This window comes from Thermobia domestica, chromosome 13 (assembly GCF_964235325.1).
Source record: "Thermobia domestica chromosome 13, izTheDome1.hap1.1, whole genome shotgun sequence".
Classification (NCBI taxonomy): Eukaryota; Metazoa; Arthropoda; class Insecta; order Zygentoma; family Lepismatidae; genus Thermobia; species Thermobia domestica.
Window position 1 is genome coordinate 78,011,155 of NC_137466.1, and position 27,046 is coordinate 78,038,200.

Genomic DNA, 27,046 nt, shown 5'->3' on the forward strand with positions numbered 1-27,046 from the left:
GCATAAAAACAAAAGCTTTCGAAATGCATTAAACAATTAGCTCGATTTGAGTGTGAACTTAAAGTTATATCAGAGTGTAAATACGGATACGCACCAAAGCTTGAAAACTTAATACACTATTTCTCCTATATAGTCAGCATGTATCAAGCAATCGTTCAGCTTTCATTTGAGAGGATGGAAATCGAAGGCCCCTGAACAACTATGTTACTAATGTGCGGAATGTATTTATCTTACAGTGAACTGGTTTGATGCCAAGTGGCCTAACTCCAAAATTGAAATTTTCCAGGAGTGAAAGTTGAAGTTCAATATCTCATGAACAATCCATATTTCTTTTATGTTGGGAACCAAAACTATAACTACTGTATGTAGTTCATTGTTTTATAACTTAGTGTTTACAAAAATCCTTTTAAAAAATACCTATTCATAGAAGTGAATGGTACTTATCTGTACTAGTTCTTGGCATCCAAGCAGTCCATTTATTGTAATACTAGCTTAATATACCCATTCTTCGCATAGGGGCTGTATTTGGAAATCAACACCTGTGGAAGTATCACCATTCATTTCAGTGACCGCGAAAACTATGGATTTGACACTAGTATCAATCAATATGGGCTATTTATACATTTCTCGGTATTCCTCACCCGCTGACATCCGGCCCGCATACAGTAGTAGCTGAATTTGCAAGTCATCGCTGATGGAAGTGTCACCATTGATCTCAGCGACCGTGAAAACTATGGATTTGACACTGATGTCGATCAATTTGGATTACTTTTACTACATGTCTCGCTAAACGCCCCCCTGAGACCCCCTGGTTCCAATTTTGACAAAAACGCTTCGCCTTAGACTGGGACCTGGACCAAGGTATCCGTGACCAAAATTTGGTAACTCTCGGTCAACTTGTCTGGTCCCCAGGTCGGTCCCAGTAAACGTCCCCCCCCGAGACCCCCCTTGGTTCGAAATTTTTAAAAAAAGTTACGTTTTGATCTGGGGCCTGGACTAAGGTACCCGTGACCAAATTTTGGGAACTCTCGGTCCACTCGTCTGGTCCCCAGGTCGCACACAGACAAACAGACAAACACACAAACTCTTTATTTTATTTATATTAGATAAGATATACTATGTAAAATAGTCTCGTATCATAATATGTGATTTACAACAAATGTTACATTTATATTATCCGTAGCTCGTGATATGCTGCAACATATTAAAGCCTCAGAATAGTTGGGCAAGTGAATAATCCAGAAGTTACGTAACCCTATTGCGTTCATGGGAACGAAAACACAATAATTATAACTATGCTAAATTACTATAGACTACCAACTGCTCATTCAGAGAATTTATGAAATTCACTTTATCGCAATAGTCTTATACAAACTAGATTTAGACTACGGATAATAGTTTTATACAAACTAGATAATCAATTATTATTATTATTATCATTATATTTGCAGTACAAACAAATACAACGACATTAACTATTAGTTCTAATTAACTGAATTGAGCTGAAAATTAAATCTTGTTCTTTAAAGATTAACTATTAATTTTATGCGTTCTGTACCTTTCTGAAGGAATAAAAGCTGGAATTGGTTTCAAGGCTGTTTCTGAGTGAATACTTTCTTCAAAATAATATTAGAAATTATAGAAAGATTTTCGAGTCATTCGAGTCGAGTCGAGATTTTTAAGAGCCGTCTCGACTCGACTCGTGTCTCGACTCGAAAATTCGAGTCGAGAAATACGTTTGTCTCGACTCGTCTCGAATTTTACAAAGTGTGTCTCGACTCGAATCTCGACTCGAATTCGAGTCGAGTCGAGTCGAGATTCGAGACATGTCTCGACTCGAGCGCATCCCTACCTAGGAATGGGAGAAATTGCTCTTAACGGGACTATTGCGGAGAATTTTTCGGAATAGGTGACTTCCCTTGATGGTCCAGCGACTGACAGTTCAGAAACGTCACTAAATTTTTGTTTCGTCGAGTCCATTACATCATGAGAAAGGTCTGCTTCCACATTCTCCTCGGTCTGACTACACTGATCACTTGCAGTAAAATCAGCATATATAAAAACTTCTGGATTCATGGGGAACGTATCACACTTTTCAAAACCTGATAAGACATTTTTAATCACATGCACTCTTGTGTTCATGCGTGCTATTACCCCAAATCAGGCCATCTTGATTTTTTTTTTGTTCTTGACTGGCATGCGTAAATATTATAACAAAATATTAACCCTATATTTATTCTAAATTGACTATTCATACATATTGATTACAAAAATACCGTACCCCAGAAGTAAGTTTGAACTTAACCACTAAAGAAAACTGGTAAGATTTTTGAAGAAAAACAATGATTTTCAATATATGGTTATATTCCGCAGTATGTTCTCTGCAGCACTCTTCCACTCAGGTGAGGTTCGTTGGACACTTGTTGGTAGGGTTGCTCACCATGCAGGTCTTCTACTTCTTCTGCTCCTTTGTAAACAGGAATACGTGCAATTATACACAGCGTGCCATTACCCCGTTTTCCCCTAATGTTCTATACACTAATCCCACTATTCGTATATTTCTGTTTAGTTTCTTTCCTTTCCTCTTGTTTTTGCTTTCTTCTGTGGTTTTATTACTTTTATTCGAGAATGCATTTCTATATCATATTTCAAAATAACCAAAGATTGTGTAAGCTGATTCTAATTGGGACAACGGTCCTGTTATAGACGAAAATTAAATATAAATAAAAGTCGAATACGAGTAATTTTACAAAATTTATCGTAGAATATCTGTTTTGTTATTAAGTTATGTATAAACGCAGAGTCGGATTTAGGTTTGTTGGGGCCCTAAGCTATCGAAGGTAATGGGGCCCTTTAAGTATCAAGATGAACGTAGGGTCACTATATACAGAAATGAAGAAACTAGTGATTTTTAAGAAACAGGCTAGCAGAAGGGGCTCCATCACTTACGACATATAAGTCTACAAAACACGAAGAACTGTTGCTATACACTATGTAGATTTTATTTTATTTTATTATATTTACTATTTTTGGAAATTTACAACCAGTTGTTTCCTTTAATTTTTTGGGACCCTCAACAGCGTGGGGCCCTAAGCTATAGCTTGTTTAGCTTATACGTAAATCCGGCAATGTATAAACGAAAATTTTGAACTCGATTTGATTTTATTTTCCCCTTGTTTTTCATAGATTTTGATCGCAAGCTATAGATTATTTCCCAACCATCAAAGCAATTATACAAGTTTCATTGAAAGGAGATAACTTTTGCCAAGTTATTAGGGACCAGACTGACAAGCACTAACACACAAATGTATGGATAATCAAATGGTAGAAACTGGCTTACATTTACTTCAATAACTCATTCAAATGCTATCACGCAATTATAATAAATGGAATGTCTTGTAAAACATAATGGAATTTCATTACACTCAGAACTATTCAGTTATTGTGTGTGTATAGCTTAATGCCCTTCCTTACATTTCGAAATGTTAGAAGTAGATCCATGTAGAAAAAGATCGATTGCTGAGCCTCAAGTAGAACAATTCTGGTCCATAAAAAAGCAAGTACATAATCTTGCACAAGCTGCAGTAATATCAATACACTAACTAAATCTCTCTATGGCCTATGGAACCCGGAGGTTCAATGCTGCGTTCACAAAAGCTCTCCACTGACTTCATTCCTTAGCCAATTGGATCCAGTTTCTACTTTGTATTCTTATCTCTGCGAGATCCATCTTAATATTGTCCTCCCACCTGCGCCTGGGTCTTCCTAATGATCGTCTTCCGATTGGATTTTCAATTGGTAAACGATATAAAATACGTAGTTCCTTGTTATGAAGCTTCCGCCATTCACCATTCCCATTCCTGTTGGGTCCGAATATTCGTCTTAGGGCCTTGGTCTCAAATACTTTCAGTCTGTGTTCTTCCTTCAGAGTAAGTAACCATGTTTCGCAACTATACAGGACAACAGGCATGATTACCGTTTTATATATTTTAAGCTTCAAATTCCTCGATAGAATTCGCGAGAGCAAAAGGTTTTTAACTCAATAATAATAATAATTCCATACTTTTAGTCGACATTTAATTTCTTTGTGAATATGGTTTTGGTCTGTTAATATTGATCCTAGATATTTGAAAGTATTCAGGTTTCGAAAGTATTATTTGATATTTTAACACATGCAGCACATATATTAATCAATATACAGAAATTGTTTATTAGAAAATAATTTTGTATTAAATAAACTAAACACTTATTTGTAAATATTTTTTGTTTATTTGTGATCAAGAATGACATACAGATGAACTCGAAGGGGGAAAAATAAAATTTTAGACACATTTTTCAACATTTTTAAAAAAAAGTGTTTGGTTCGAATTAATACTGGAGAATCAATGAATAAAATTAAAACAAAAAAGACTATAGGTGAAATTCAATACATATAAAACTGAAACACTTTGCATCAATTCAAAACTGTACAATTAATTTGGAATTACTGACTTCAAACACTGGAAATTTAAAGGAAAGGCAATCTACTTTATACATATCAAGGTGCTTACAGAACGTACAGTATATACGTATGTATAATCATTTGAAGTTCGTCGTTGAAATGTACTTGTTTGGTTTGTTCTTCCTTTAGACGAATAAAATCATTCTTATTCAAGAAATAACAGGTACTTCCGATCCTCTCCTCACACTTATCGCAATAGGTATTTCTTATTATACTTGAAAGTTTTAACAAACAAACTAAAATAAATAAATATATTTTTATCTATATATACTATATGAGAGGAACTTATTTTATTTGCAGAGAACTTCATACCGGCACACTTTCTCGAAACAAACAATGTTCTGCAGTTTATTTCTTTATTATCATTATGTTTTTTCTTATAAGTAATTTTTGGGGTAGTAATAGCATTTATAACTGTAGGATGCCTATGACATTGCTTTTGAAAGAATTTTTTTTTTCAATGTAAAGTGAGATATGTAGATCTGGGATTTTTTTTTTTTTTTTTTTTGGATTAGATTGTCTTGATTGACAGATGTCGTCCGATGGTTAGGCTTCAAACTGCAGAAGAAAGATTGTTGCACTAGGGACGGGAAGGAAAAGAGACTCCATACTCTCATTGGTTGCCTGCAACCAGCTGATTAGTGTCCTTAGGAGCACCGCCTTCTATGTTGTCAGAATCTGAAACGGGAAATAGAAAGCAAAAATTCTTCAATTAGAAAATTTTATACTAAATGGTAAACATATAAATTACAATCTGCTATGATATTTAAAATTGTATTTATTTTACATATACGGGGTATTATAATATTTTGTCATAATATTATAACAAAAATATTATAATATTATAAAAAATGTGTCATAATATTTTGGGAGAAGATTTTCCTCACATCAAAATAAGAAAAAAAAAAGTTCATATGAACCTGTGCTCAAAAATGGATAGTTTCAGAGTTATAGGGTGCCGAAAACGTGAAACAAGTAAAATATAGAGGTTCATAACTCCACTACTATGGGACCTATCGTAGTCGGGTCAAGTCATCACAGAGGAACTGGTATGTGAACTATCCAAATACAGTGAAACCTGTCTTTAGCGGAATCGAGCGGGACTTGCAAAAATTTCCCTTAAAGGCAGGTTTCCGCTTAGTGGAGGTAGACTTTTCCTTTCTTAAAAAAATGCTTATAAAGGGGCATACTGAGAAAATATATTGCTATACGTACATTGTTCGATTACAGTACTTCTTTCCTCTACGAATAAATACACAAAAAAAAAAAAAATAAAATGAATACAAAATATGGTATGCACACGTTTTCTTTATTTTTCTAATAGCCAAGCAGGGTTTTATGTGTTTATTGCTGCTTGGCTGCTTGACTTTCCGCATAAACTTTAGCCTGAGAAATTATACTAAGTGAATCAGAATCATTTTTTCGTAAGGCAAATTTTTGCAGTTCCTTTAAACTTCTGAGAGAATCTTGATATGTATTTATTCTACACTCTTCTTGCAACTCGGTATCGTATTCCTCTTCTTCCTCTATCTCGTTTTCTTCTTTCCGACATTCCGTATGATTCTTGATTAAGTTGCGGGGATTAAGGATAATTTGTGGGGTTGAATATGAGTAGTGGTTGAGGAAAGTCAACACTGTCCAGAAATATTTAACAAAAGAACGAACATTTTATCGCAGACAGTGTAATGTATATGTCTCACAGAATGTCTAAACATCTTCTAAACGCTGTAGTCCGGAACTCAGAATTTTCCGTTAAATATTTATTTTTCTTTCCGTTGTCCGCGTAACACAGTTTCCGCTTAATGAAGGGAGTTTTACACGTTTTGTTCTCCAAAAGTCATGGGGCCGTGAAATATTTCCGTTTAAGGCAGTTTTCCGTTTAATAAAGGGTCCGTTGAAGACAGGTTTTACTGTACTTATATTTAAGAATGCTCTAGTACTTGTGCACACCAATTTTTAGAAAGGTAGGTGGAGAGTGATCAAGTACTCTCAAACAGCCTCCCTAAAAATAATTGTACAATTACCGGAGGGTCTTCAGTGATGTCCTCGCCCGAGAACGATCGGTTCTATAGTATTGGAACTATGGACCTTTAAAGTTCATTTTTCCACGTTTTCGCACTCTATAACAACTACGAAACTATGTACTTTGTACCACAGGTTCATATGAACTTTTTTCTTATTTTGATGTGAGGAATCTATTTTCAAAATATTGTGTCAAGTTTTTTGTAACACCCTGTATAAATAAACAGCCTGTTCCAGCACAATAAAATTTATCCGGTACAAGTAATATGTGTGTGTCACTGTTAGGATAATGTGTGTAATTGTTAAGAGTGTGTGTGTGTCATTGATACGTGTATGTGTACTTTTGTTAGGAGAAAACGAAACAACAATTGATTTCATCTGCGGCTTAATGGGGGTCATAGACGCACACACTTGCATGACCAACATGCAGGAAAGATTTGTTTCATCATGCATGTTGGAAAAATTTTTGGCTCACACACGTGTACCAACTTGCTGTCCAACTTACTAAAAGAATGAATCGAAGGAAAGAGCCGCGTGATTTCTTCCGCTGTCGTGATTGGCGGAACCAAATATAAAACAACCAACTTGCATGAACGAACACATACACGGGAAACATACACGAAGAACAGTGAAACCATCAGTCATGTTTACAGAAGATTTTGAAAACTTTCAGCATGCATGAACGGCCATAAACAATCAATTTGCCTGTGGTTTTATCAGTTTTCATGCATGTTTTAAGGTTTCTTCATGCATGTGTCTCCGTATATGGTGTCCTAAACAGTGTTTATTTTTTATGTGTACAGTACATAAATACACAGATTAATAAATTAATTCAAGCAGAACATAAACTATCAACTGTATCAGATCGAAAAAAAAAACGACATATTGTTTTTAACGCCATAAAAATTTATTTGCTTTTTCTTCATTTTTTCGAAAAATATACATGGGAATTTACTCTCAAGCATAGGAATGTATTAGTTGTATGAAATAACATATTCATACATATATTATTTCATTATAGTATTACTTCGTACAACCAATACAATCAACAGGTAGTACATACAGTATATTAGTTTATTTTTCGACATAGTCTCGGTTGAGGCACTTGTCGCATCGTGGGATGAGTTCGAAGATTCCCTGCTGATAACAATGTTCTCTTTGCGTGTTCAGCGACGTTGTTACATGTTCACCAGCTCTCTGAAGTAAAGCGACGGCCTCCTAGGTGCTTCTTCAAGTCTGAAGGCAATCATAACGGTCGAAGTAAAGGGTCAGGAGTGAAAAAAAAAAAACCTCTTCGCATTGGAATGTTTTGATATACAAGAGTTCGTATATTTTAACGTTCATAACCATTAAACTATATAGGCCTACAATTAGGGATACTGCTAAAATGTTACCCATTAATTACATGTGAAATACATGTTAATTATGCAGTAATGACTATAATTAATTTGTTTGCATATCTTCTTCTCTTCTTACTTTGATGATGTAAAAGTTGTGAAAATAAACTTATTTGAGTTCTTCGACTTCAAACCTGCAGACTTTTATCCGCGTGAGAGTCATCTCCCAACTGAAAGATGGCAAAATGTCATCGATAATGATGGGAATTATATACAGTTCTAATCGAGCCACATTTTGTGTTCTTTGTACTTCTATGTGCGTAACAGAAACTTTTACATGTACCTAATAAATGCAGAAATTGATGGTAATGAACGGTGCTGATGAAAGATGTCGGTTGAATCTCCATCCCATATTTATCCTTGTTTTCTTAACATCAATTTAGGTTTTATATCTTCAGGTGCAGACCTAGGTTCCAGTCACCTGTATCACTAATTAGTCTGATTAATGTTTATTTTGGAACGGAGCATATTTAAATGAAAAAATTGATGATAATGAAAAGCGATAAAAATAATTTATGAATATCGATAATAGTTACTTATTGATATCCATATAGATAAGACTTCGTTACCAAAACCAACCATAGTCGGTGGCGTGTTGTTTGCCACGGTGTAGTTTGCCACGAATCGATTTTGGTGTTGTTTGCCACGATTTTGCCACAGCATTTGCATTCCGATCTTATCAGATCTCATTATCTTGAAGATTCACTAACACATGGATAAAAAGGAAGGGTTGCCAGGCACCTCTGTGATTCCATGGATCAAATTTTTAAGTGTTCTCGCCTATGGGGCGAGAGAGGTCTCATTAGACTCACTGCCAGGCAGTAACTTGTGCCCATCCCAGGGAAGCTCGCCGCCGTTCGAGGGCGGGCCCACTTTAAGACGAAATTTTCGTACTCCAGATACGATACGAACATTAAATTATAAATGAAGCATCAAACAGGTTCACTCCATTACATGAACAAAACAGTACACAAAAGGTATATAAAACAAAAATGAGTTGTGGACCCATTTCAGTAAAAAATGTTTTTTAGGGACCCTAAAAATAATATTTGCTCGTATTACTTTGAGATTTGTCAATATTGTTCCTTAATTAATTTGTAATGTATCGAACAGGCCTAGGGGCGTGTGGGAAGGTCCACAGGCTGCGGGGAGCCCACATAGAGTAAGAGAAAGATGGAAAGAAGGGTTCTATTTTCGAATTTTGCGGGAGGGCCCAAAACAACTTTTCTAGGGGGTCCAAATATCAATGCTTGCCCCTCCCCCAGAAAAAAATCTAACTTACGGCGCTGCTCGCTTTTCAAAGAGAATAAACCTATTAAGCTCCAAACATATGAACACACATCGTCACTAATATCACAATAACTTAGTAAATTGATGTAATTGCATTTTCTCATTGATATATAATATATAATTGATAAATTGGAGTCCTTGATATCACCACCTGTTACATAATGTTTGTTTTTTGTTATGTTACGCGACTAAAGAACTGGAATTTATACATTTAAGAAAAATAAATGAAATATTTCATTTTTACGCCTCACGATTATGTCATGTAAGATTAAAGATATGATGATGATGAGAATGAATGAAAAATTGTGTATTGAAGAAAGTGTGAGGAAACAGTAGAATCCCGAGAAAACTCAGGCATACGGCATCGAACTAGGGCCCCAGCGCACCACAGGTAAACGCTCCACCACTGAGCCACCGCATATATTTCAATAGAATTATCCTATACAGACTCATTAAAACATAAATTAATAAGTGATTGGGTCCTGTCTAATGTCAAAAGCAAAAGCATAGATTAAATCCACTAAAATAGCTAACGGACAGTCAGAGGATACGAAATGGAACATTCAGATATAATTTAAATATTGAGAATAAAGTAAAGTACTCTTAAAATACCTTTGGAGAGAAATGTCTAATGAATACTCAAAACTATGGTTACGGTACAGAAGCAGCAGCCGTGTTTGGGACTGTTTGTATTGTATATACAGTGGCGTATTTAGGGGGGTGGCTTCCGGGCTTAAGCCCCCCACAAATCTTACTTAGTATAGTAAAGTAAATGAAATATCTTGCAGAATTTCACATTTCCAGGCAAAGCCCCCCCCCGAAAGTTAGCAAAGCCCCTCCCGAAATAAAATCGTAAATACGCCACTGTGTATATATATTCTGTTTATAAATATAATAGATTTTATTGTTATAATATAGTCATCTGACAACCCTAAACTTATGAGTCGATTTTGTATAAATCTTCATGATTATGATATAAGATAAATCAGAGAGAACAATGCCGTGGCAAACAATACAAAAATCGAGTCGTGGCAAACAACACATAATCCCATAGTTCATGTTTCGTTCGCCATCTTTTTCTAATTACATTGTAACATTCAACAGTTTCTTTCCAGTGCTTCTTAAACAATTTATGTTAAAACGGTACATTTTAACGATGCATATTTAGTTAGTATTGTCATTTTAGAAATCTTTAAAGCATGATTTTCAGATAATATTTTTGAAATTTTAAAGAAATCAAGACTTTGATATAGTATCACGCTGTTCTTCAAAAGATATGCTATACTCATACAGCGATTCAAACCTTTCAAATGCAATGGTGTCTCGTCTAAGAGAATGAATACATGAGGTTGAATTTAATATATCTGCAAGTCTCTCTCTAATATATATATATATATATATATATATATATATATATATATATATATATATATATATATATATATATATATATATATATATATATATATATATACTATTAATATTAAATTAATATTAAATTATTATAATATTAAAACTGATCCGCCTCAGTATTTTTCGTGAATTTAAATGTTATAGGGACACCTTTTATATGTATTTTTAGAACTTTTAGGGCATTGCATACATTGCGTTAACTTGCAACATTCAGTGGTGGTATGCTTTCAAAATCTTCCTTTTTAAAACACTAAATTTTACAGTTAGATACTAGGGTGGAACTCCATTGAAAGAGATGGGGTTGCATAGTACTTTTGAACATTCTACGAAACTGTATGAAATGAAATTTCCATCTTTATGTCCCACGATTATGCAGTTTATCCTAAAGGAGATGGACGATTAATGAAAATAAATGATAAAGACTAGTAGGTTGATGGATTTTTAGTTTAGCGTCCTGTTCAGTACCGAGGCTATATAAAATGTAAATCTACAGATCAACGTAGGATCCGAACCACATGAGCTCCTACCGGGAATCGAACCCAATGATGACAAAGGAATTCGTGGAATAAGAATGAGGGAGAAAACGGGAGCACCCCGAGAACGCCCATTGTACATCAGAGACTCGCGTGCCTAGAGACTGAACCAGGAGTCTCTCGCACTAGGGATAAGTGATCTACCGCATAGCCACTGTGCTCCGTGCAACTATACGGAAAAAGGCAACTGAAGTTTTATTCGATTGTTATAACAGAATATTTATCGTACTTTCTAAGAATGAACAGAATGTTCCGTAGTTAATAACATGCTTTCTGTAAAGCTATATGTTACCTGCAAATTTAAATGGATTTATAAACTTACTCGGGAATATAAAATTGCACTTAATAAAAGGTGCCATTGAATATAAACTCCATAAAACCATTTTTCAGCCGCTTTCTCGTCGTCTTTCAAATTCAAAACAACTCGATAATTGATAAAATGATAAGTGTGTTCTGCGAAACAATTTATTATTCGAGTGAATAGACAAACGGTGAAAAAATAAAATGAAATTTGCAATTGTTTTCTGACAATAATGACTCACGTTTAACTATTCAGATGTTCAATATAACTCTGAAAGCACAAGAAGAGAAAAAGCTCATCAAATGTACAGCATTTACTGAGGTAAAACGTTCACTGGAGTAGACAACCAACCAATGAGAAATTGATTTCTCAGTTTACGCGGTTTTGTCCAGTTACTTTATTATATAAACTTCATAACAAAAGGAACTGTCGCACTTTTCACAACGAACTTAATTCAAAATTAATGAAGATTCTTTTCTGGACAGTTGGAAGAGGATTCACGAAAGGAAACAATAGTGGCTATAATACATTCTCAATGACACCTTTGTTGATGTAAGAAAAATGTAATTTATAATCCCGAAGACAATCATAAGCTGAAAATTATATCTTTAGACTGCAAAAGTTATCTTTAATCATATAGGCTATTCAATAGCTTTTTACTTTTTAAACTGTTTGGTTCTTTCTCTAGTTTTGGTTTATTTTTCATGTTATGAAGTTCGAAAAGCCATAAATGCAATTTAAAGATGACTTTTTAAAATCAGTTTGTAAGTACTAAATTGTACTTTAAGCTGGCTCGTTTTTTGAAAAATATCCACCTTGTGGCTGTTTTTTACTGTTTGACTCCTCGTTTATGATGAGGCCTACTTTAATTTTTTTTCAAACAAAATTGTAAAAATATTGTTAGAAACTGTTTATTGGAGAGAGGGAGTGGGGGGAGAATTTTGAAGAATAGTTTTAATCTCAAAATTATTTTATTTGTGTACGAAGAGCAGATACTACCAATGAGAATTCACAAAACATTACATATGTTATCGGAATAATGGAAGCACTTCAGATGTCTAGGTTGATAACGGTCAGACGGTGACCGCAGCCCGAGGCTGTTGTTGTTGGTGGTGTTTTCGAGCAAACTTCGTACTACGTGAGGAGCAGTAGAACGGCAGTGTGCAGTGAACTGAGCAGATGCGGCTTCTGATTTCCAAATAAGACAAGGTAGGTGTTGGCACTCGGTTGTGTGGTGTAAACGTGATGAAACTGGCAAGTGTGTTGCATGTGTAACGAAGGGCAGTGTCCAAACTAATGACGACCTACAAAATCTACGGCAAAACCACATCAGGGAAGAGGAACAGTGGTCACAACAAAACTTTCAATGACAGGTCCCGCTGACCATTAAAGAAGATTATCACTGAGAACTGCTGGGTTGTAATTATTCAACTGTCTAGTATTGCTTAATAAACTTATTTACTTAGACAAACAACCACTATTGAATGTAAAAACCTTTATCCTCTTTCTATATATGCTTTATACTCAATACTTCAATATCTACTTGAACCCCATCTCAACACAAAGGTTCTGTAACATATATTCTTCTACAAGCTCATTTCTTGTATCCTATAAATCTACCATCTGCAATATCAACTATATTTAACACGTAATTATTACTTTAACTTTAGCCATTTTTGGCTCTTATTCTCTTGAATCACATCAGCCACTTATGGCTCAAATTCTGACATTCGCTTAAGTTTCACAATCTTCAACTTCATACATTACAATAAACATAACATAGCAACGCTATTCACTTGTCACTCAATCTCTCAAGACTTTGTCCGATTATTCTTAATTAACACTTTGTTCGAACTTTTACAAACCCTAACAAGAACCGTCGTATAACTACAATGCAAATGACGGGGAGAACTCAAGCAGTACATTTCCACAAGCAATCATAATCCACCACACATTAAAATGTCAGTGTATTTCAAAGAAAACAAAAATATTTCCAACATACATCAATAGGTTAGATAGCAAAAATGAGATAGGTACCTAATACTGTTATTGACTTACAAGAAAAGGACATGAACCTGTTAACGGGACTTCCTAATCAAACCTAGCCCATTCGATAAACATAACAAAGATATGTTCATGCACAAAAAATTAGGTGCCTGGACAACGGAGTCAGTCCCTGGGGCCCATTGACCCTGTTAGTATAAAGAAAATCGTAGATTCACAGTGAAATAGCTATTGCATAAACACTGTTCATTGTAAAGTTATGTTTTACAGTTCATTCTCTTCAGCATGAAACAAGCTTTCCAGAGATGCTATGTATTGGGGCCCATAACGTACTTGAACAGGGAAAACCGTTATCAAATTTTGTATTGGTAAACAAAATAGGTATGAGGGAAATCGTGTGTTGATATATAAGTTTTTTTCCTCATATCTATTCCGTCCATCAATACAAAACTTGATACACACACTTCTTATCTCCTATAGTATTTTTCGAGATACACTTGGATTGTGTACTTTTACCCGGGGTTACTCCAGAGGTGTCCAAAGTTGATGGCAGGGATTTCTGGAGGGAATTTTCCCGACATTCTGCCGATTTTCCCTGTTCAAGTATGTCATGGGCTCCCATACACAGCATCTCTGGAAAGCTTGGTTCATGCGGAAGAGAATGAACTATAAACCATGACTTTCCAATGAACAGTGTTCATGCAATAGCTATGCACTGTGAGTCTACGATTTTCTTTATACTAACAGAGTTAGTGGGCCGCAGGGACTTACTCCGTTGTCCATGGCACTTAAATTTTTGCGCATGAACATATCTTTGTTATGTTTATCGAATGGATTAGGTGTGATTAGGAAGTCCTGTTGACAGGTTATGTCCTTTCCTTGTTAGCATGATTCATGATTCGGTTGAAAAAAGTGGCTTATTTTCAAGCCACCTAAATTCCATCATGAAATTTGTCTAGCCCTCCATACAATAAATTTCTGGTAATACTATTTCAGAGCTTAATAACCATTGGCAGTTGAATTAGAAAGTTATTAAGAAGGATCTGTGTTTTTCGAAAAGCATAAAATATGTTACTTGGTGCATGCAAAGAATATATACTGTATATCCTCCTAAATTCCTTTTTCTTTAATGTTCTTTGCTTCTACTCCATCTCCATTGTTCATTGAAAACGAGAAAAGCAGGTCAAAACGAATAATAATGTGATTTTATATCAGTTTACAGATCATTATCTAGAAATTGTGTTGTTCCGTCTTTTGTATACTTTCTTCATGAGCACATCATCGTTGTCGAAACTTGAGAACGTTTTGTGTACATTTCCGGGGGATTTAATGAAGTTGTTACTAACTTGAAAATTTGGAGTCTCTTACAAATAATAACAGAAACATCAATACAAGGCAATATATCTTACAGAGTTCTCGTTTTACTTTATGATTATTGTTACATAAAGTTCCTTACTGTACGAGTTCTTAAGCTTTTCTTTATAATTCTGTTAGATATTTTAGAAGATCATGTCTTTGTGTTCGTGATAATTTAGCTTTTTTTTTTTTTTTAAATAATCGTGTTTTACATCGTTGTACAACACTGAGGTTATGAAGAACAGAACTTACTTTTAACGTGACCTCCGAGAACAATTGGGTTTTGAATCTATTGTCTGGGCGGGTGAATGAATATTCCTTCATGTGAGATTAACCCCCACAGTATAGGCCATTTTCCCAGACCCGCAATATTCGACGGTGCAACTTCTTCTTTTTAAAAGTTTTGACTGATTGATCAACATCTAGGACAAACTATTTAAAGTAAAAAGTTGCAATTTGGAGAATGCATATCGTTTGTGAGGTATCATTCAGGACGTATTTTTGAAATTCGATGTTTAATGGGGAAAATGGAGGGATTGCATTGTTTATATTAAGATATCGATATCTATATTTCGGAATCTCACAAAGCTACATATATGACTTCGGAATTTTGATTTCTTATTTAAAATAATTTAACATGTGTTTTAGCATTGTTTCTAAAATAGTTAAAGTACAACATCATTATAAGTATTCTGCCATTATTGGCAGATGGCATGCTGCAACTAAGAAGCTTCCATGTTACACGGTCTTCGCTAACCTCTTCGTCTTATCGTCTATAAATTATAGCCTTCTTCACCCTCTCCCTCTCTTTCCTGCCATCATGCCCTCTAGCACGTCCCTCATGATACAGTTTCTTCTTACCCAATATCCCAACCAGTTTCTCTTCCTCTTCTTAATATCTTAATTGCTCTTTTCTCCCCCACCATTACTAAGACCTCTTATTCATTTTCAGCTTGACCCAGCTAATATTTTCCATTATTCTCTGCTCCCACATTCGAAAGCTTCCAGTGGGTTTTCATCGATTTTGTGTAATGTCCACGTCTCCGACCCATACAGCACAATACTCCACACGATCATTTTATAAGTCTTTTTCTCAATGCTTTATTCAAGGTTCCATAAAATAGACTTCTCTTTCTCCTAAAGACCTCTTTCCGCCATTCCTATCCTTGCTTTTATTTTATGTTCACATTTCATATCATTACTAATATCGAAAACTAGTAACTTGTTCTATTTTCTCTCCTTCTACTTCTATATTTGACACCGACCGCTTCGTTCCAATCACCTTGGCTTTTGTCTTTCTAACATTTATTTTCACCTCATATTCTTCAAGTCCTTCCTCACTTTTTCTAACATCTTATCAATTTTCCCGTCAGATTCTGCAACAAACGTCATATCATCTGCAAATCGTATACATGATGAAAAGCCTTTTCTAGGTCAATAAATATTACATACACTTCTTTCCCTGTTTTTTTATAAACCTTTCACCCATCATCCTTAATAAACCAAGTGCATTTCTTGTGCCCTTACCTCTCCTGAACTTGAACTGTTCCTCCTCAATTTCTTCATTTGTTCTTTCATATTACTTTCTGTTCAAAATTCGAAGCAAAATTTTTGCTGCATGAGATATGAGACTAATAGTTCTATAATCCTCACATCTCTTTGGGTTCGATTTCTTAGTCATCATCTTCAGGAAGTCTTTTAGCCACTTTCCTGTTTCAATATTTCATTACACAGTCGGAACAATTCTTTCTTGCCCTTGTCTCCCATATTCTTAATGAATTTCATTGGTATATTATATATCCCGACTGCCTTCCCATTCCTGACCTTGGATATCTTTTTTAAACTCATCCTGAAGAATACTAAACTCTTTGTCATCCTGACTTACTTCATTTTCTACTTCAGCATCTAGGCCTCATAGTCTATTCCTACTCTCATACAAGTTCTCAACATATTTTTTCCATCTTTTTAAGACCACTTCTCTCGCTGACTACCTTCCCATTCTTTTTTTTTCTACTGTCATCGTAATAACCACTTGTTTCATTCGAAGTTTCATAGATTTCATCTCCTTGTACATTTCCTCATATTTCCCAACTCTTTCTAATTCTCCTATGTCCTTGCATTTTCTTTTGTCGAACTCTTCCCTTGCTCTGTCTGTTTCTCTTCGCAACTCGATGTTAACTTCGTGTACATCTTTCTGCTCTCTTCTGCGTCAAATTGTTCCCACGTCTTCCTTTCCTTCACTTTTTCATTATCTGTCCTGTAATCCATGATTTCTTAGCAGTTTTGTGTTCACGGTAACCTACTACTTCTTCTGCAGCCTACTGTATGCAAAGTTTAATATGTTCCCATCGTCTGCACTTATCTTTTCCCCGTTTGAGTAGTTTTCTTCGAATTTCTGAACGAAAAGATTTTTCACTTCTTCGTTCTTCAACTTTTCAGTATTCAATGTCTTGTTACCTACACCTTTTCTTCTGCCTACATTTTTCAGTTGAATATCCACTTCGGCCAGATCAGATCGTTATGATCAGAGAAAATGTAGGGTCTTCGCCTTCTTCAAGTTATTCCGGTATCTGCCCTGAATCATAACATAGTCTATCTGATATCTTACGCAGTTTATTGGGGATTTATATGTATATCTTCTTCTCTTGCGCTGATTAAACCACGTGTTCCCAATTACTAGTGAATTCTGCCTAGAGAAATTAATCAGTCCCTCTCCCCTTTCATTTCTTTCGCCTAAACCATACTTGCCTACGACAGTACTTTCCTGTTTTTCCACACAACTGCATTCAAATCTCCCATTACAATTACATATGCACTCCTCTTCTCCTGTCTTATAATTTCTTCTATTTTCTCATAATTTTCTTGTACTTCAATTGTATGCGAAGTCGTCGGTGCAATTTGGTGACTTGAAATACAAAAGAAGAAGAATAGTTGAGGCTATTAACTAAGATGTCTGTATTTCGAAATTTCTGATTTTAGGACCTCCCGTGCGAAGAAATGGGACTTCTGTTAGTGCATGTGTAAATGCGTTCGTTGCAAAATTGTTAGCATTTCTGTCTTCTGCGGAAGAGAGGTTTGCTTTCTAATGGAAGCGCACATTGTTTAAGATTTAAGTTGAGATATACATTCCCACCTCATCAGTATTGATGCCAAAGAAAGACGTTAAGCATCAAAGGATTGTGTTTAATTTTTCTGGGGAATAAATTGGGGATCAGATTTCCTAAGTGGGATTAAAGCTTTAGCATGATACGCATATACTAATGAAATGATCTAACAAGAACTGGTGATTAATCTTCCACAAAAAGTTTTTAGTTCTGTGTGTTATTAATTAAAATAATTTTAATTTTTTTAAAAAAAGATATCATAAGGGACTTGAGATAGTAATCCACTTATTTAAAATGTCACAAACAACAGATACAGTTAATGTACTACGAAAGTGTTCCGAAAATTTGCACTACAACCCTGTGTTGTTATGCAACCCTGTTCGGGCTAAAAAAAATATATGGTTGCCTATAAGCTCGTTACTTTGCCGTAATTAATCCAGTATGTGTTGAGGTGTACTACTGTCTAGCTTCAAACATTAACATCAGATCTTAAAGAAATTTATATTTAATCACTGGGAAGATAAGAATAATCATAATCCGTCTATATACCTTACCTTACCTTTAAATTACCTTATATAAGGGAAACCCTATATATATATATATATATATATATATATATATATATATATATATATATATATTTAGGGTGTCCCTTATATAAGGTAATTTCGAGTTACGATAACATACACCCGCGAAATGTATTCTATGTGGCCGTAAACACGCATTAGTGAAATAGCAGTTCCCTACGAGAACGTTAACCCGTGCCGATCTGACAACAGTCATGAAATGACGTTTCCAACCATGATCATAAAAAAAAAGAGACAGAAAAACGAAACTTTGCATGAAGCAACTAGAAGAAGGAGGACACTTGCCCGTGTATTGACGAACATCACCAGATGAATAATGTTGCCAACCCAAGAGGAAGTTATTTTTTTATAAATCTAATGACATAAATTGGATATGATCATTGGAAGCAATAATGAAAATAAAGACAAAAGAGATGCTACACGCAGATCAGTGTTGCAAACTTTTCGAGAAATTACGTGAAATATACTAAATGGAAACACCATTGGCTAGCGCATTGCCAGCCTTCACAAACCACACTTCTCATCTTTAACAAGATACCGAATATCTCAGTCAGTATTTGACTTATCGATCTCACATAACCACAATACTGCTCCTCATGCTCTACCTCCTTGGATTATAGGTTTTAACACTAGAACGCCCGGAAATTCGTTTCACCTAGATCGCCCGTAGGGATCAATTTGATCCCTAGCTTCATTTTGTACATACTTACCTTTCTAACAAACACTACTCGAGTTTTTCTTTTTCTTCACTATGTAGAAAACCAAAACCATGTTCCAGTAAAGTTTTATTAGCAAGTTATATATATATATATATATATATATATATATATATATATATATATATATATATATATATATATATATATATATATATATATATATACTAGCAGCGTTCACCCCGCTTCGCTGCGGTCACCCCGGAACGCAATAAACTTTGTTACTTAGATAATTTTTACTTTTTCGCTTTCAAGTGATATGATAAAAACCATAGAAGATTGCAGTAAATGTTAACATTATATCGCCTGTCATTTATGTTAACCCGCCCCGCTTCGCTGCGGTCACCCCGGAACGCAATAAACTTTGTTACTTAGATAATTTTTACTTTTTCGCTTTCAAGTGATTGCAGTAAATGTTAACATTATAGCGCCTGTCATTTATGTTAACCCGCCGAGTGACACGGTCATGCGGGTTGCATATAAATACGTTTATTTTTACCTATGATGAATAACTAACAAAGGATTTGTACGTTATGGACACTTGAATGGTCAATTATCTCAAGACACTGGTAATTAAAAATTAAAGTGATATGATAAAAACCATCTAGGGTCCAAATCCTAATAACCCCCCAAAAATAAAAGAAATTGGTTCAGCCGTATTAGCGTGATGAGGGAACAAAGGATTTTGTACGTTCTCTTTTATATATAAGATATATATATATATATATATATATATATATATATATATATATATATATATATATATATATATATATGTATGTGTGTGTGTGTGTGTGTGTGTGTGTGTGTGAGTGTGTATAGTCTGTATAAGTACATAGTAGTCATCACTTACATCTTAATACAAAATTTATTTCGGAAGCCCTGTAACTACTGTTTATAGTTCTGCTTACAACTTTCCTCATCTTTGTTCACGAACATGGTACTCAATACAGCCCCGGTATTACCGTGATTACACGGTACATTTTCTACATTTATAAGTTACTTTACGAACACGTTTTCCACAAACTGCCTTTTTGCAAGTGCTACAGTTCGCAGACGTCTTGTGTCTTTTGCAGTTTACTGGCAGTCTCTGGCAATTGCGTCGTTTACACGGATTTCTGAATGTAAATCTATGTCGTCTTCTGTTCTTGTGTCTTCACTTGAATCCTGAGACCGAAGGTGCAGGCATTCTGTCCGGAGTTCTTCTGCTAGCCTTGAATAAATTCCTTCCGTGATATCTTCATTCCAGTGATTTTTATGTATATTACAACTGCATTAATTACTGCAAGATCAAGAATATTATAAAAAGTATGATTTGGTCATCTTCTTTATGACGCTTTCAGTGTATATTGCTTGGCCATTTTCTCTACAATGTCAACCCCGTATTTCGTTCCACTATAATAAGCAATGGTTTCAGGAACTTTCTTATTATTGTCAATTATGACCACGGTATCATGAAGGCAGCTCAATACCAAATCATTCTTACTTTTCATACTTTGATAAACGGCCATTGTTACGTCCTCGCTTTTGAGAATCTTTGTGGAGTTCAAAGGTGCTTTCTCTGATTTAATTTCTGTCGGTATTTCTCTTCTACTTTTGTTCACTGTCCCAACAATGGTAAATGATTTTGCTTTCAGGTTTTCAGCTTTAGTGACGTAAAATGGTTGTCTGTAGTAACGTTTCGACCTTTGCCAGAAAATGGCTCCATAAAACGCATGACAACGTACTCCGGAACTCTTTGATTTGCAGGGCGTTCGCTTCCTCCTTACCAACGCAAAGGAAGCCGTTCAAAATATATTTCGCATCTATATCTACAGCCAGCCAGAATTTTTGCCCGTACTTATCTGGCTTACTTATCTGGCGAATCAATCTGTCAGCGTTAATATCAAATCTTAGGAACCTCATTATTTCGCAAAATCGATTACTGCTCATAGTCTCGGGACCAAATGGCAATCCCCAAGACTTCGACCACATTGCATGAACCTCAATATTTTTACTGCCACTAACGCCACGAGCATACAGAATCGCTATGAAAGCTTCGAGTTCCGATAAACTTAGTGATCAAGTATTGTTCTTCAGCACATAACACGCTTCTGTTTCGGTACAGTTTTTTATGTGAGTAAGTGTGCATTTTTCTATGAATAAGCGCCATGCACTTGACACAGATTCACTACTTACATTTCTTCTGGCATGCGGTGTTGGTCCTGGAATTTCTCATAGAATGTTATGAAGACCAGCGTTTCTAACATTAGCAGGTATTTCCTCCCATACAGTACTGTCTGGAGCTGTATACTGTTTCGCCGCCGCACTGATGCCTTCACCTGAACATCCACACATGTGTCCATCTTGTTCTGATCTTAACTCATTATGTACTGGAATGCCTGCAAAAAAGGCAGAGAGAAAAATTCAGTGCGACTGCTTTCGTATTTTATAAATAGATAATGTAAATTTATTACGTGATTTTTGTGAAATAAAATATTTATGCAAAGTATATGATTGGTCCATAAAATGTTACTTCACAAGGGACCAAATATTTCAATCACAACGAATATTTCATCACATTTCTTCAATAGTTGTCTAAAATAATTTGATTTTCTTATTGACTTTTAGATAATTTAAACACATGTTGAATAAAACAGACTGAGATAAAATGTACTCACCTTCGGTAGTTTCATTTTCATCTGCAAGACTAACTTCTTCAGAAGATTGCTCACTACATTGTGTATCCCATTACAAATTGTCTTCTTAGTTCGATGACATTTCACCGCATCAGATTTGTCTTCGGATATTCTTTGAAGCTCTTCAAGAACTTCATGAGGGTTTAATAGTTTACTTTGTGCCATTTTCGTAAATGCTTCTTCACCATAAAATTACTTATTCATAGATTTTATTTGTCACACCTTAGAATAAAGTGTCAACTGCTGCATTGAGCCAAACACGTTGCCACGTCACTACCACGTAATGACAAATGACGGTATGACGGCACATTCTAACTCAATAGTGCCCAACAGATGTCCTTGTACCGGAAAGGAAGATTTCCTAACGTTTGGTTTGACAAATTAATTCATTTTAACTAAAAGCTGCTCAGGGAAAAGCAAAATAATAGTCGATACGAGAAAGTATAATAACATTTTCAACTGCAGGATCAATTTGATCCCCTGGGCGTTTAAGGCAAATCGATCGATATCAGATTATTAAATTGCACAACCACAATATCATTTTTTTCTCTATGTCACATCAACAATTTAGGAAAAGTCAGGTAATGCCACCTTTCAATTCCTTAAAATATGGTAGATATGAAAAAATGAATTTCGCAAAAGGATCAAATTGATCCCTTTGGGCGTTCTAGTGTTAAACCATACTGCGCCAGTGGCCTTTTCCATACAACTTTTCTCTTCTGTTGATGGCAACATTGTTCAACGGACCTTCTAGACTTGGAGTCAGCGTAAACAGTTCTTGTCAATATTTAATTTAATGTGTACAAAACGTTAGTACCTCACTCCCTAAAGGTGTTTGCATTTAACACTTGTTTCACGTTGGTTCTAGAAAAGTTTGCAACACTGATCTGCGTGTACCATCTCTTTCGTCTTTATTTTCATTGCTTCTTCCAATGATTATATCCAATTGAAGTCATTCGATTTACAAAAACATACCTTTTTCTTGGATTGACAACACAGTTCACCCGGTGATGTTCATCAATACACGGGCAGCTGTCCTCCTTCAAGTTGCTTCGTGCAAAGTTTCGTTTTTCTGTCCCTTTTGGTTTCTCCGTTATCCAGGTTGGACATTCTAAATATATTAAAATGTGGAAACGTCATTTCATAATTTTGTTGGCAGGTCGGCACGGGTTAACGGCTCGCAGGGAGCTGCTATTTCACTAATGCGTGTTTACGGTCACATAAAATATATTTCGCTTGCGTGCATATTGTAACACGAAATTACCTTATATAAGGGACAATCTATATATATAAAAGAGAACGCACAAATCCTTTGTTACCTCATCACGCTAATACGGCTGAACCAATTTCTTTTATTTTTGGGGGGTTATTAGGATTTGGACCCTAGATGGTTTTTATCATATCACTTTAATTTTTAATTACCAGTGTCTTGAGATAATTGACCATTCAAGTGTCCATAACGTACAAATCCTTTGTTAGTTCATCATAGGTAAAAATAAACGTATTTATATGCAACCCGCATGACCGTGTAACTCGGCGGGTTAACATAAATGACAGGCGATATAATGTTAACATTTACTGCAATCTACTATGGTTTTTATCATATCACTTGAAAGCGAAAACTTCCGGGGTGACCGCAGCGAAGCGGGGCGGGTTAACATAAATGACAGGCGATATAATGTTAACATTTACTGCAATCTTCTATGGTTTTTATCATATCACTTGAAAGCGAAAAAGTAAAAATTATCTAAGTAACAAAGTTTATTGCGTTCCGGGGTGACCGCAGCGAAGCGGGGTGAACGCTGCTAGTCTAATATATATATACAGGCGCGGATCCAAGAGGAGGACTATAGGGCTATAGCTTCCCTCTTGATGCTCATGTATACACTGGATAAAATGGGCTTCCATCCTATTTACACTTGATAAAGCGGCAAACTGTGATTTAGCCCCTTCCTTGATCATATCCTGGATCCGCGGCTATATATATATATATATATATATATATATATATATATATATATATATATATATATATATATATATATATATATATATAAACGGGTTAAAATGAGAACCTTCTTTTTTTTCCAAAGTTGATTAAATAATATATATTCTTAACAACTGTTCTAAATGGACAGTTCTATATTATTGACATCAATATTAACACACTTTATGCTGCATACTATTGGAAAATTGATTTCCATTACCCACGGTTAGGAATTAATAATTTGTGCTTTTATCAGTAATTTGATTCTACATTACGGTGCCAACAATTTGCGAATATAAATGGCCTAAAAAAAATAACCTAATTGCTAACGTTATTGGTCGCTATTCACAAAACGCTTATGAGAGTCCACCTTTACTGATGTCTTTTTACTTTTTTAAAAGAAACTTCGGAAGTAGTGAAACGATACGAGTGTATTTAAGCTTCCATTCCTTGAAGAAAACCTCGTTTTCTTTAATTTTCACGTTGTTAATGATTTATACTGCTTTAAAGTTGTAGTTTTGATTCAGTTTATTATTATTATTATTATTATTATTATTATTATTATTATTATTATTATTATTATTATTATTATTATTATTATTATTATGAAAGACGAATATGGCGTGTCAAGGGCCCTTTTGTTTGAGAATAAGAGTAAGAGATATTTTGGGTTCAATTGACGAGTCAGCATACCTGATGCGGCTGGAAACGAATATTAGTACGTACAGTATGTGCAAAGAACATAATTAACGAAAACAAGGCTAGACATTATTTTTATTTTTATTGATTTACTTTTTTTAGGGAGGGAAATGTCATAAAGGATGCCCTGTGGCATTAACCAGAAACATTTGAACGCTTTGCTCTTTGGCGAGTTTCGAGCACGGGCCGGATACTTCCCCTGAATAATAATAATAATAATAATAATAATAATAATAATAATAATAATAATAATAATAATAATAAATGTATTATTTGTCCTTTTAAAATCCCATGCTGCATAACAGCAAGAGTATAGGCGATCATCATAATATATCTGAATAGATACTTGATTTTTAATTGTGAAAGTATTTTCTTTTAATATTCTGGTTACCAAAGCCTTTGTGCAAGGTAAGAAAATTTTGGCCCAACATTTTGAAAATTACATATAAAGTCACTTTCAAATATTTGTGGCTCAGGCCCTAAGGAATATACAACTAGGAATATTGGACTAGGAATATACAACACGAAGTAGAATGTGCAGAATAGAACAAACATTTATAAAATGTGTGACTTATTTTCACTCAGCGAATCATCATCGCCTCAGAAGGTCATTGAAAATTGACCTAAAGAATGCTTGTTCTTATGAATCAGTGCATTGCAAATTAGCAATCACAGAACTATAAAGGTAACCAAGAAAGTTATGTTGCTTTTTGTGGAGATCTCTGTTCCATTGGCTCCTACACTGTGAGTTAAATGTGAATGGAGATAAGGCGAAGGTCAATTGTTGCTGTGGGTATATACAACATACTACCTGGTTGTGGCAGTTCAGTTAAACCGTGAACTTGCGTAAGGATAGAGTGAACATGGGACCTCCAGCGTCATAAGGGCATGTATGCTGTACGATTTCCAATTGGAAACAAACTCCCCTACAGAGGAGTAGAAGATATGCCAGACCTTTGCTGAGGGTGTCGTGACTACGCGGAGAGTGCAGCTGTGGTTTAACAAGTTTAAGGACAGTGATGAAACGCTCGAAGATGCATCACGTGCCAGAAGACCAACACATGTACAAAATGATGATCTTCAGGCAGTAATTGAAACGAACAGTGGTCAGACATGTGAGCAACTGGGACTACAATTCAGTGTAAGTGGAGAAACCATTCGGCAGCACCTCCATCAACTTGGGAAGGATTACAAGTTGGGTCGATGAGTTCTACATGATTTGACTTCGAGCCAGAAGTCAACGCGAGCAGACAACTGTGTTTCTTTGCTGTCTCGTCTGAGGAAGGAGCAATTTCTGGAGAGGGTGTTGACATATGATGAGAAGTGGGTCCTGTGCGAAGCTCCTCGGCGCCATCATCATTGGTTAGCATCCCAAAACCGGTTCCAAAACAGCCGAAACCAGCACTGCACCAGAAGAAGATTCTCTTGTATATTTGATGTACTGCTCGCGGTATCGTGCATTGGGAACTGCTACCAGCTGGTCAGAGCATCAATGCAATTGTGTACTATGAGCAGTTGAGCCGAGTTCAAGAAAAACTCAAAACTCTGGAGCGGGAACTCCTGAATCGCAAAGGGGTCCTCCTGTTACCGGGCAACGCTAAGCCCCACGTGGCTAGGATGACCCGAGACACCATTCTACGCTTTGGATGGGAAACACTATTGCATCCGCCATATTCCCCGGACATTGCACCGTCCGATTATGACCTCTTCCATTCCTTGGACAATCACCTTAGAGGACGACAGTTCAAATCCCTAGTAAAGGTGCAAAATGCACTTGATACCTTCTTCACTTCACGGCCTTCTACCGGGATGGAATCCATGCCTTCCAGAACGTTGGCAGATTGTCGATGCTGATGGGGACTATTTTTAAGCTTCCAGGCACGTCTTAGGTGACATAGGTAGTTGGTGGAAAAGCGACAGACTTTCTTGATTACCTTTGTAGATTGGTGTTTTGATTGATTCGGCGTTTAGAGTTCCTTTTATTATTATATGCAAAAGAGAACTAGTAATCAGTTTTGTATTTTCCTTCGTTGCTTGTAACAGCTTTGCAGTGCTTTGAAAGATTCTAGATTTCAAGTTGAGAAATTGCTACGATTGGTAATGGAAAGTGTTCAACCAATGAAGGGTAGTTTACTAAAGGATGAAAATAAAAAATGCAATTTTCTTTTAAAAAAAACTGCTCTAACGATTTTGTTTATATGTTTCATAAATCAATTTTTCAATAACAACCCTATACTGTGCTAAAGAAATATCTCTGGGAAAAATGGAGAAAAAGTGAGTTTTTCCCGGACGATTTCCTCGGAAACGACCTAGGCGATTTTCCTTCACATTTTATTAATGACCTCACAATATGCCATAATTAGTTTGTTCTCAAAAATGTAGGAGGGGTAGTTTATTCTTCGGGGTGATTTTTAGAACGATATTCTAAAAGGACATGCGATTTTGGTTATATTTCATT

At 35.4% G+C, this 27,046-nt stretch overlaps 1 protein-coding gene across 1 annotated transcript in view; it reads right to left on the minus strand.

The window, feature by feature from the left end:
- Nucleotides 1-4,254: 4,254 nt before the first annotated feature.
- The window catches only part of Tk (Tachykinin), a 568,960-nt gene continuing 546,168 nt past the window's right edge, over nt 4,255-27,046 (minus strand). Inside the window, exon 3 of the mRNA XM_081735973.1 lies at nt 4,255-5,179. Within this exon, the coding sequence (XP_081592099.1) occupies nt 5,115-5,179 (65 nt within the window). The 3' untranslated portion in view covers nt 4,255-5,114. The remainder of the gene's footprint in view (nt 5,180-27,046) is intronic.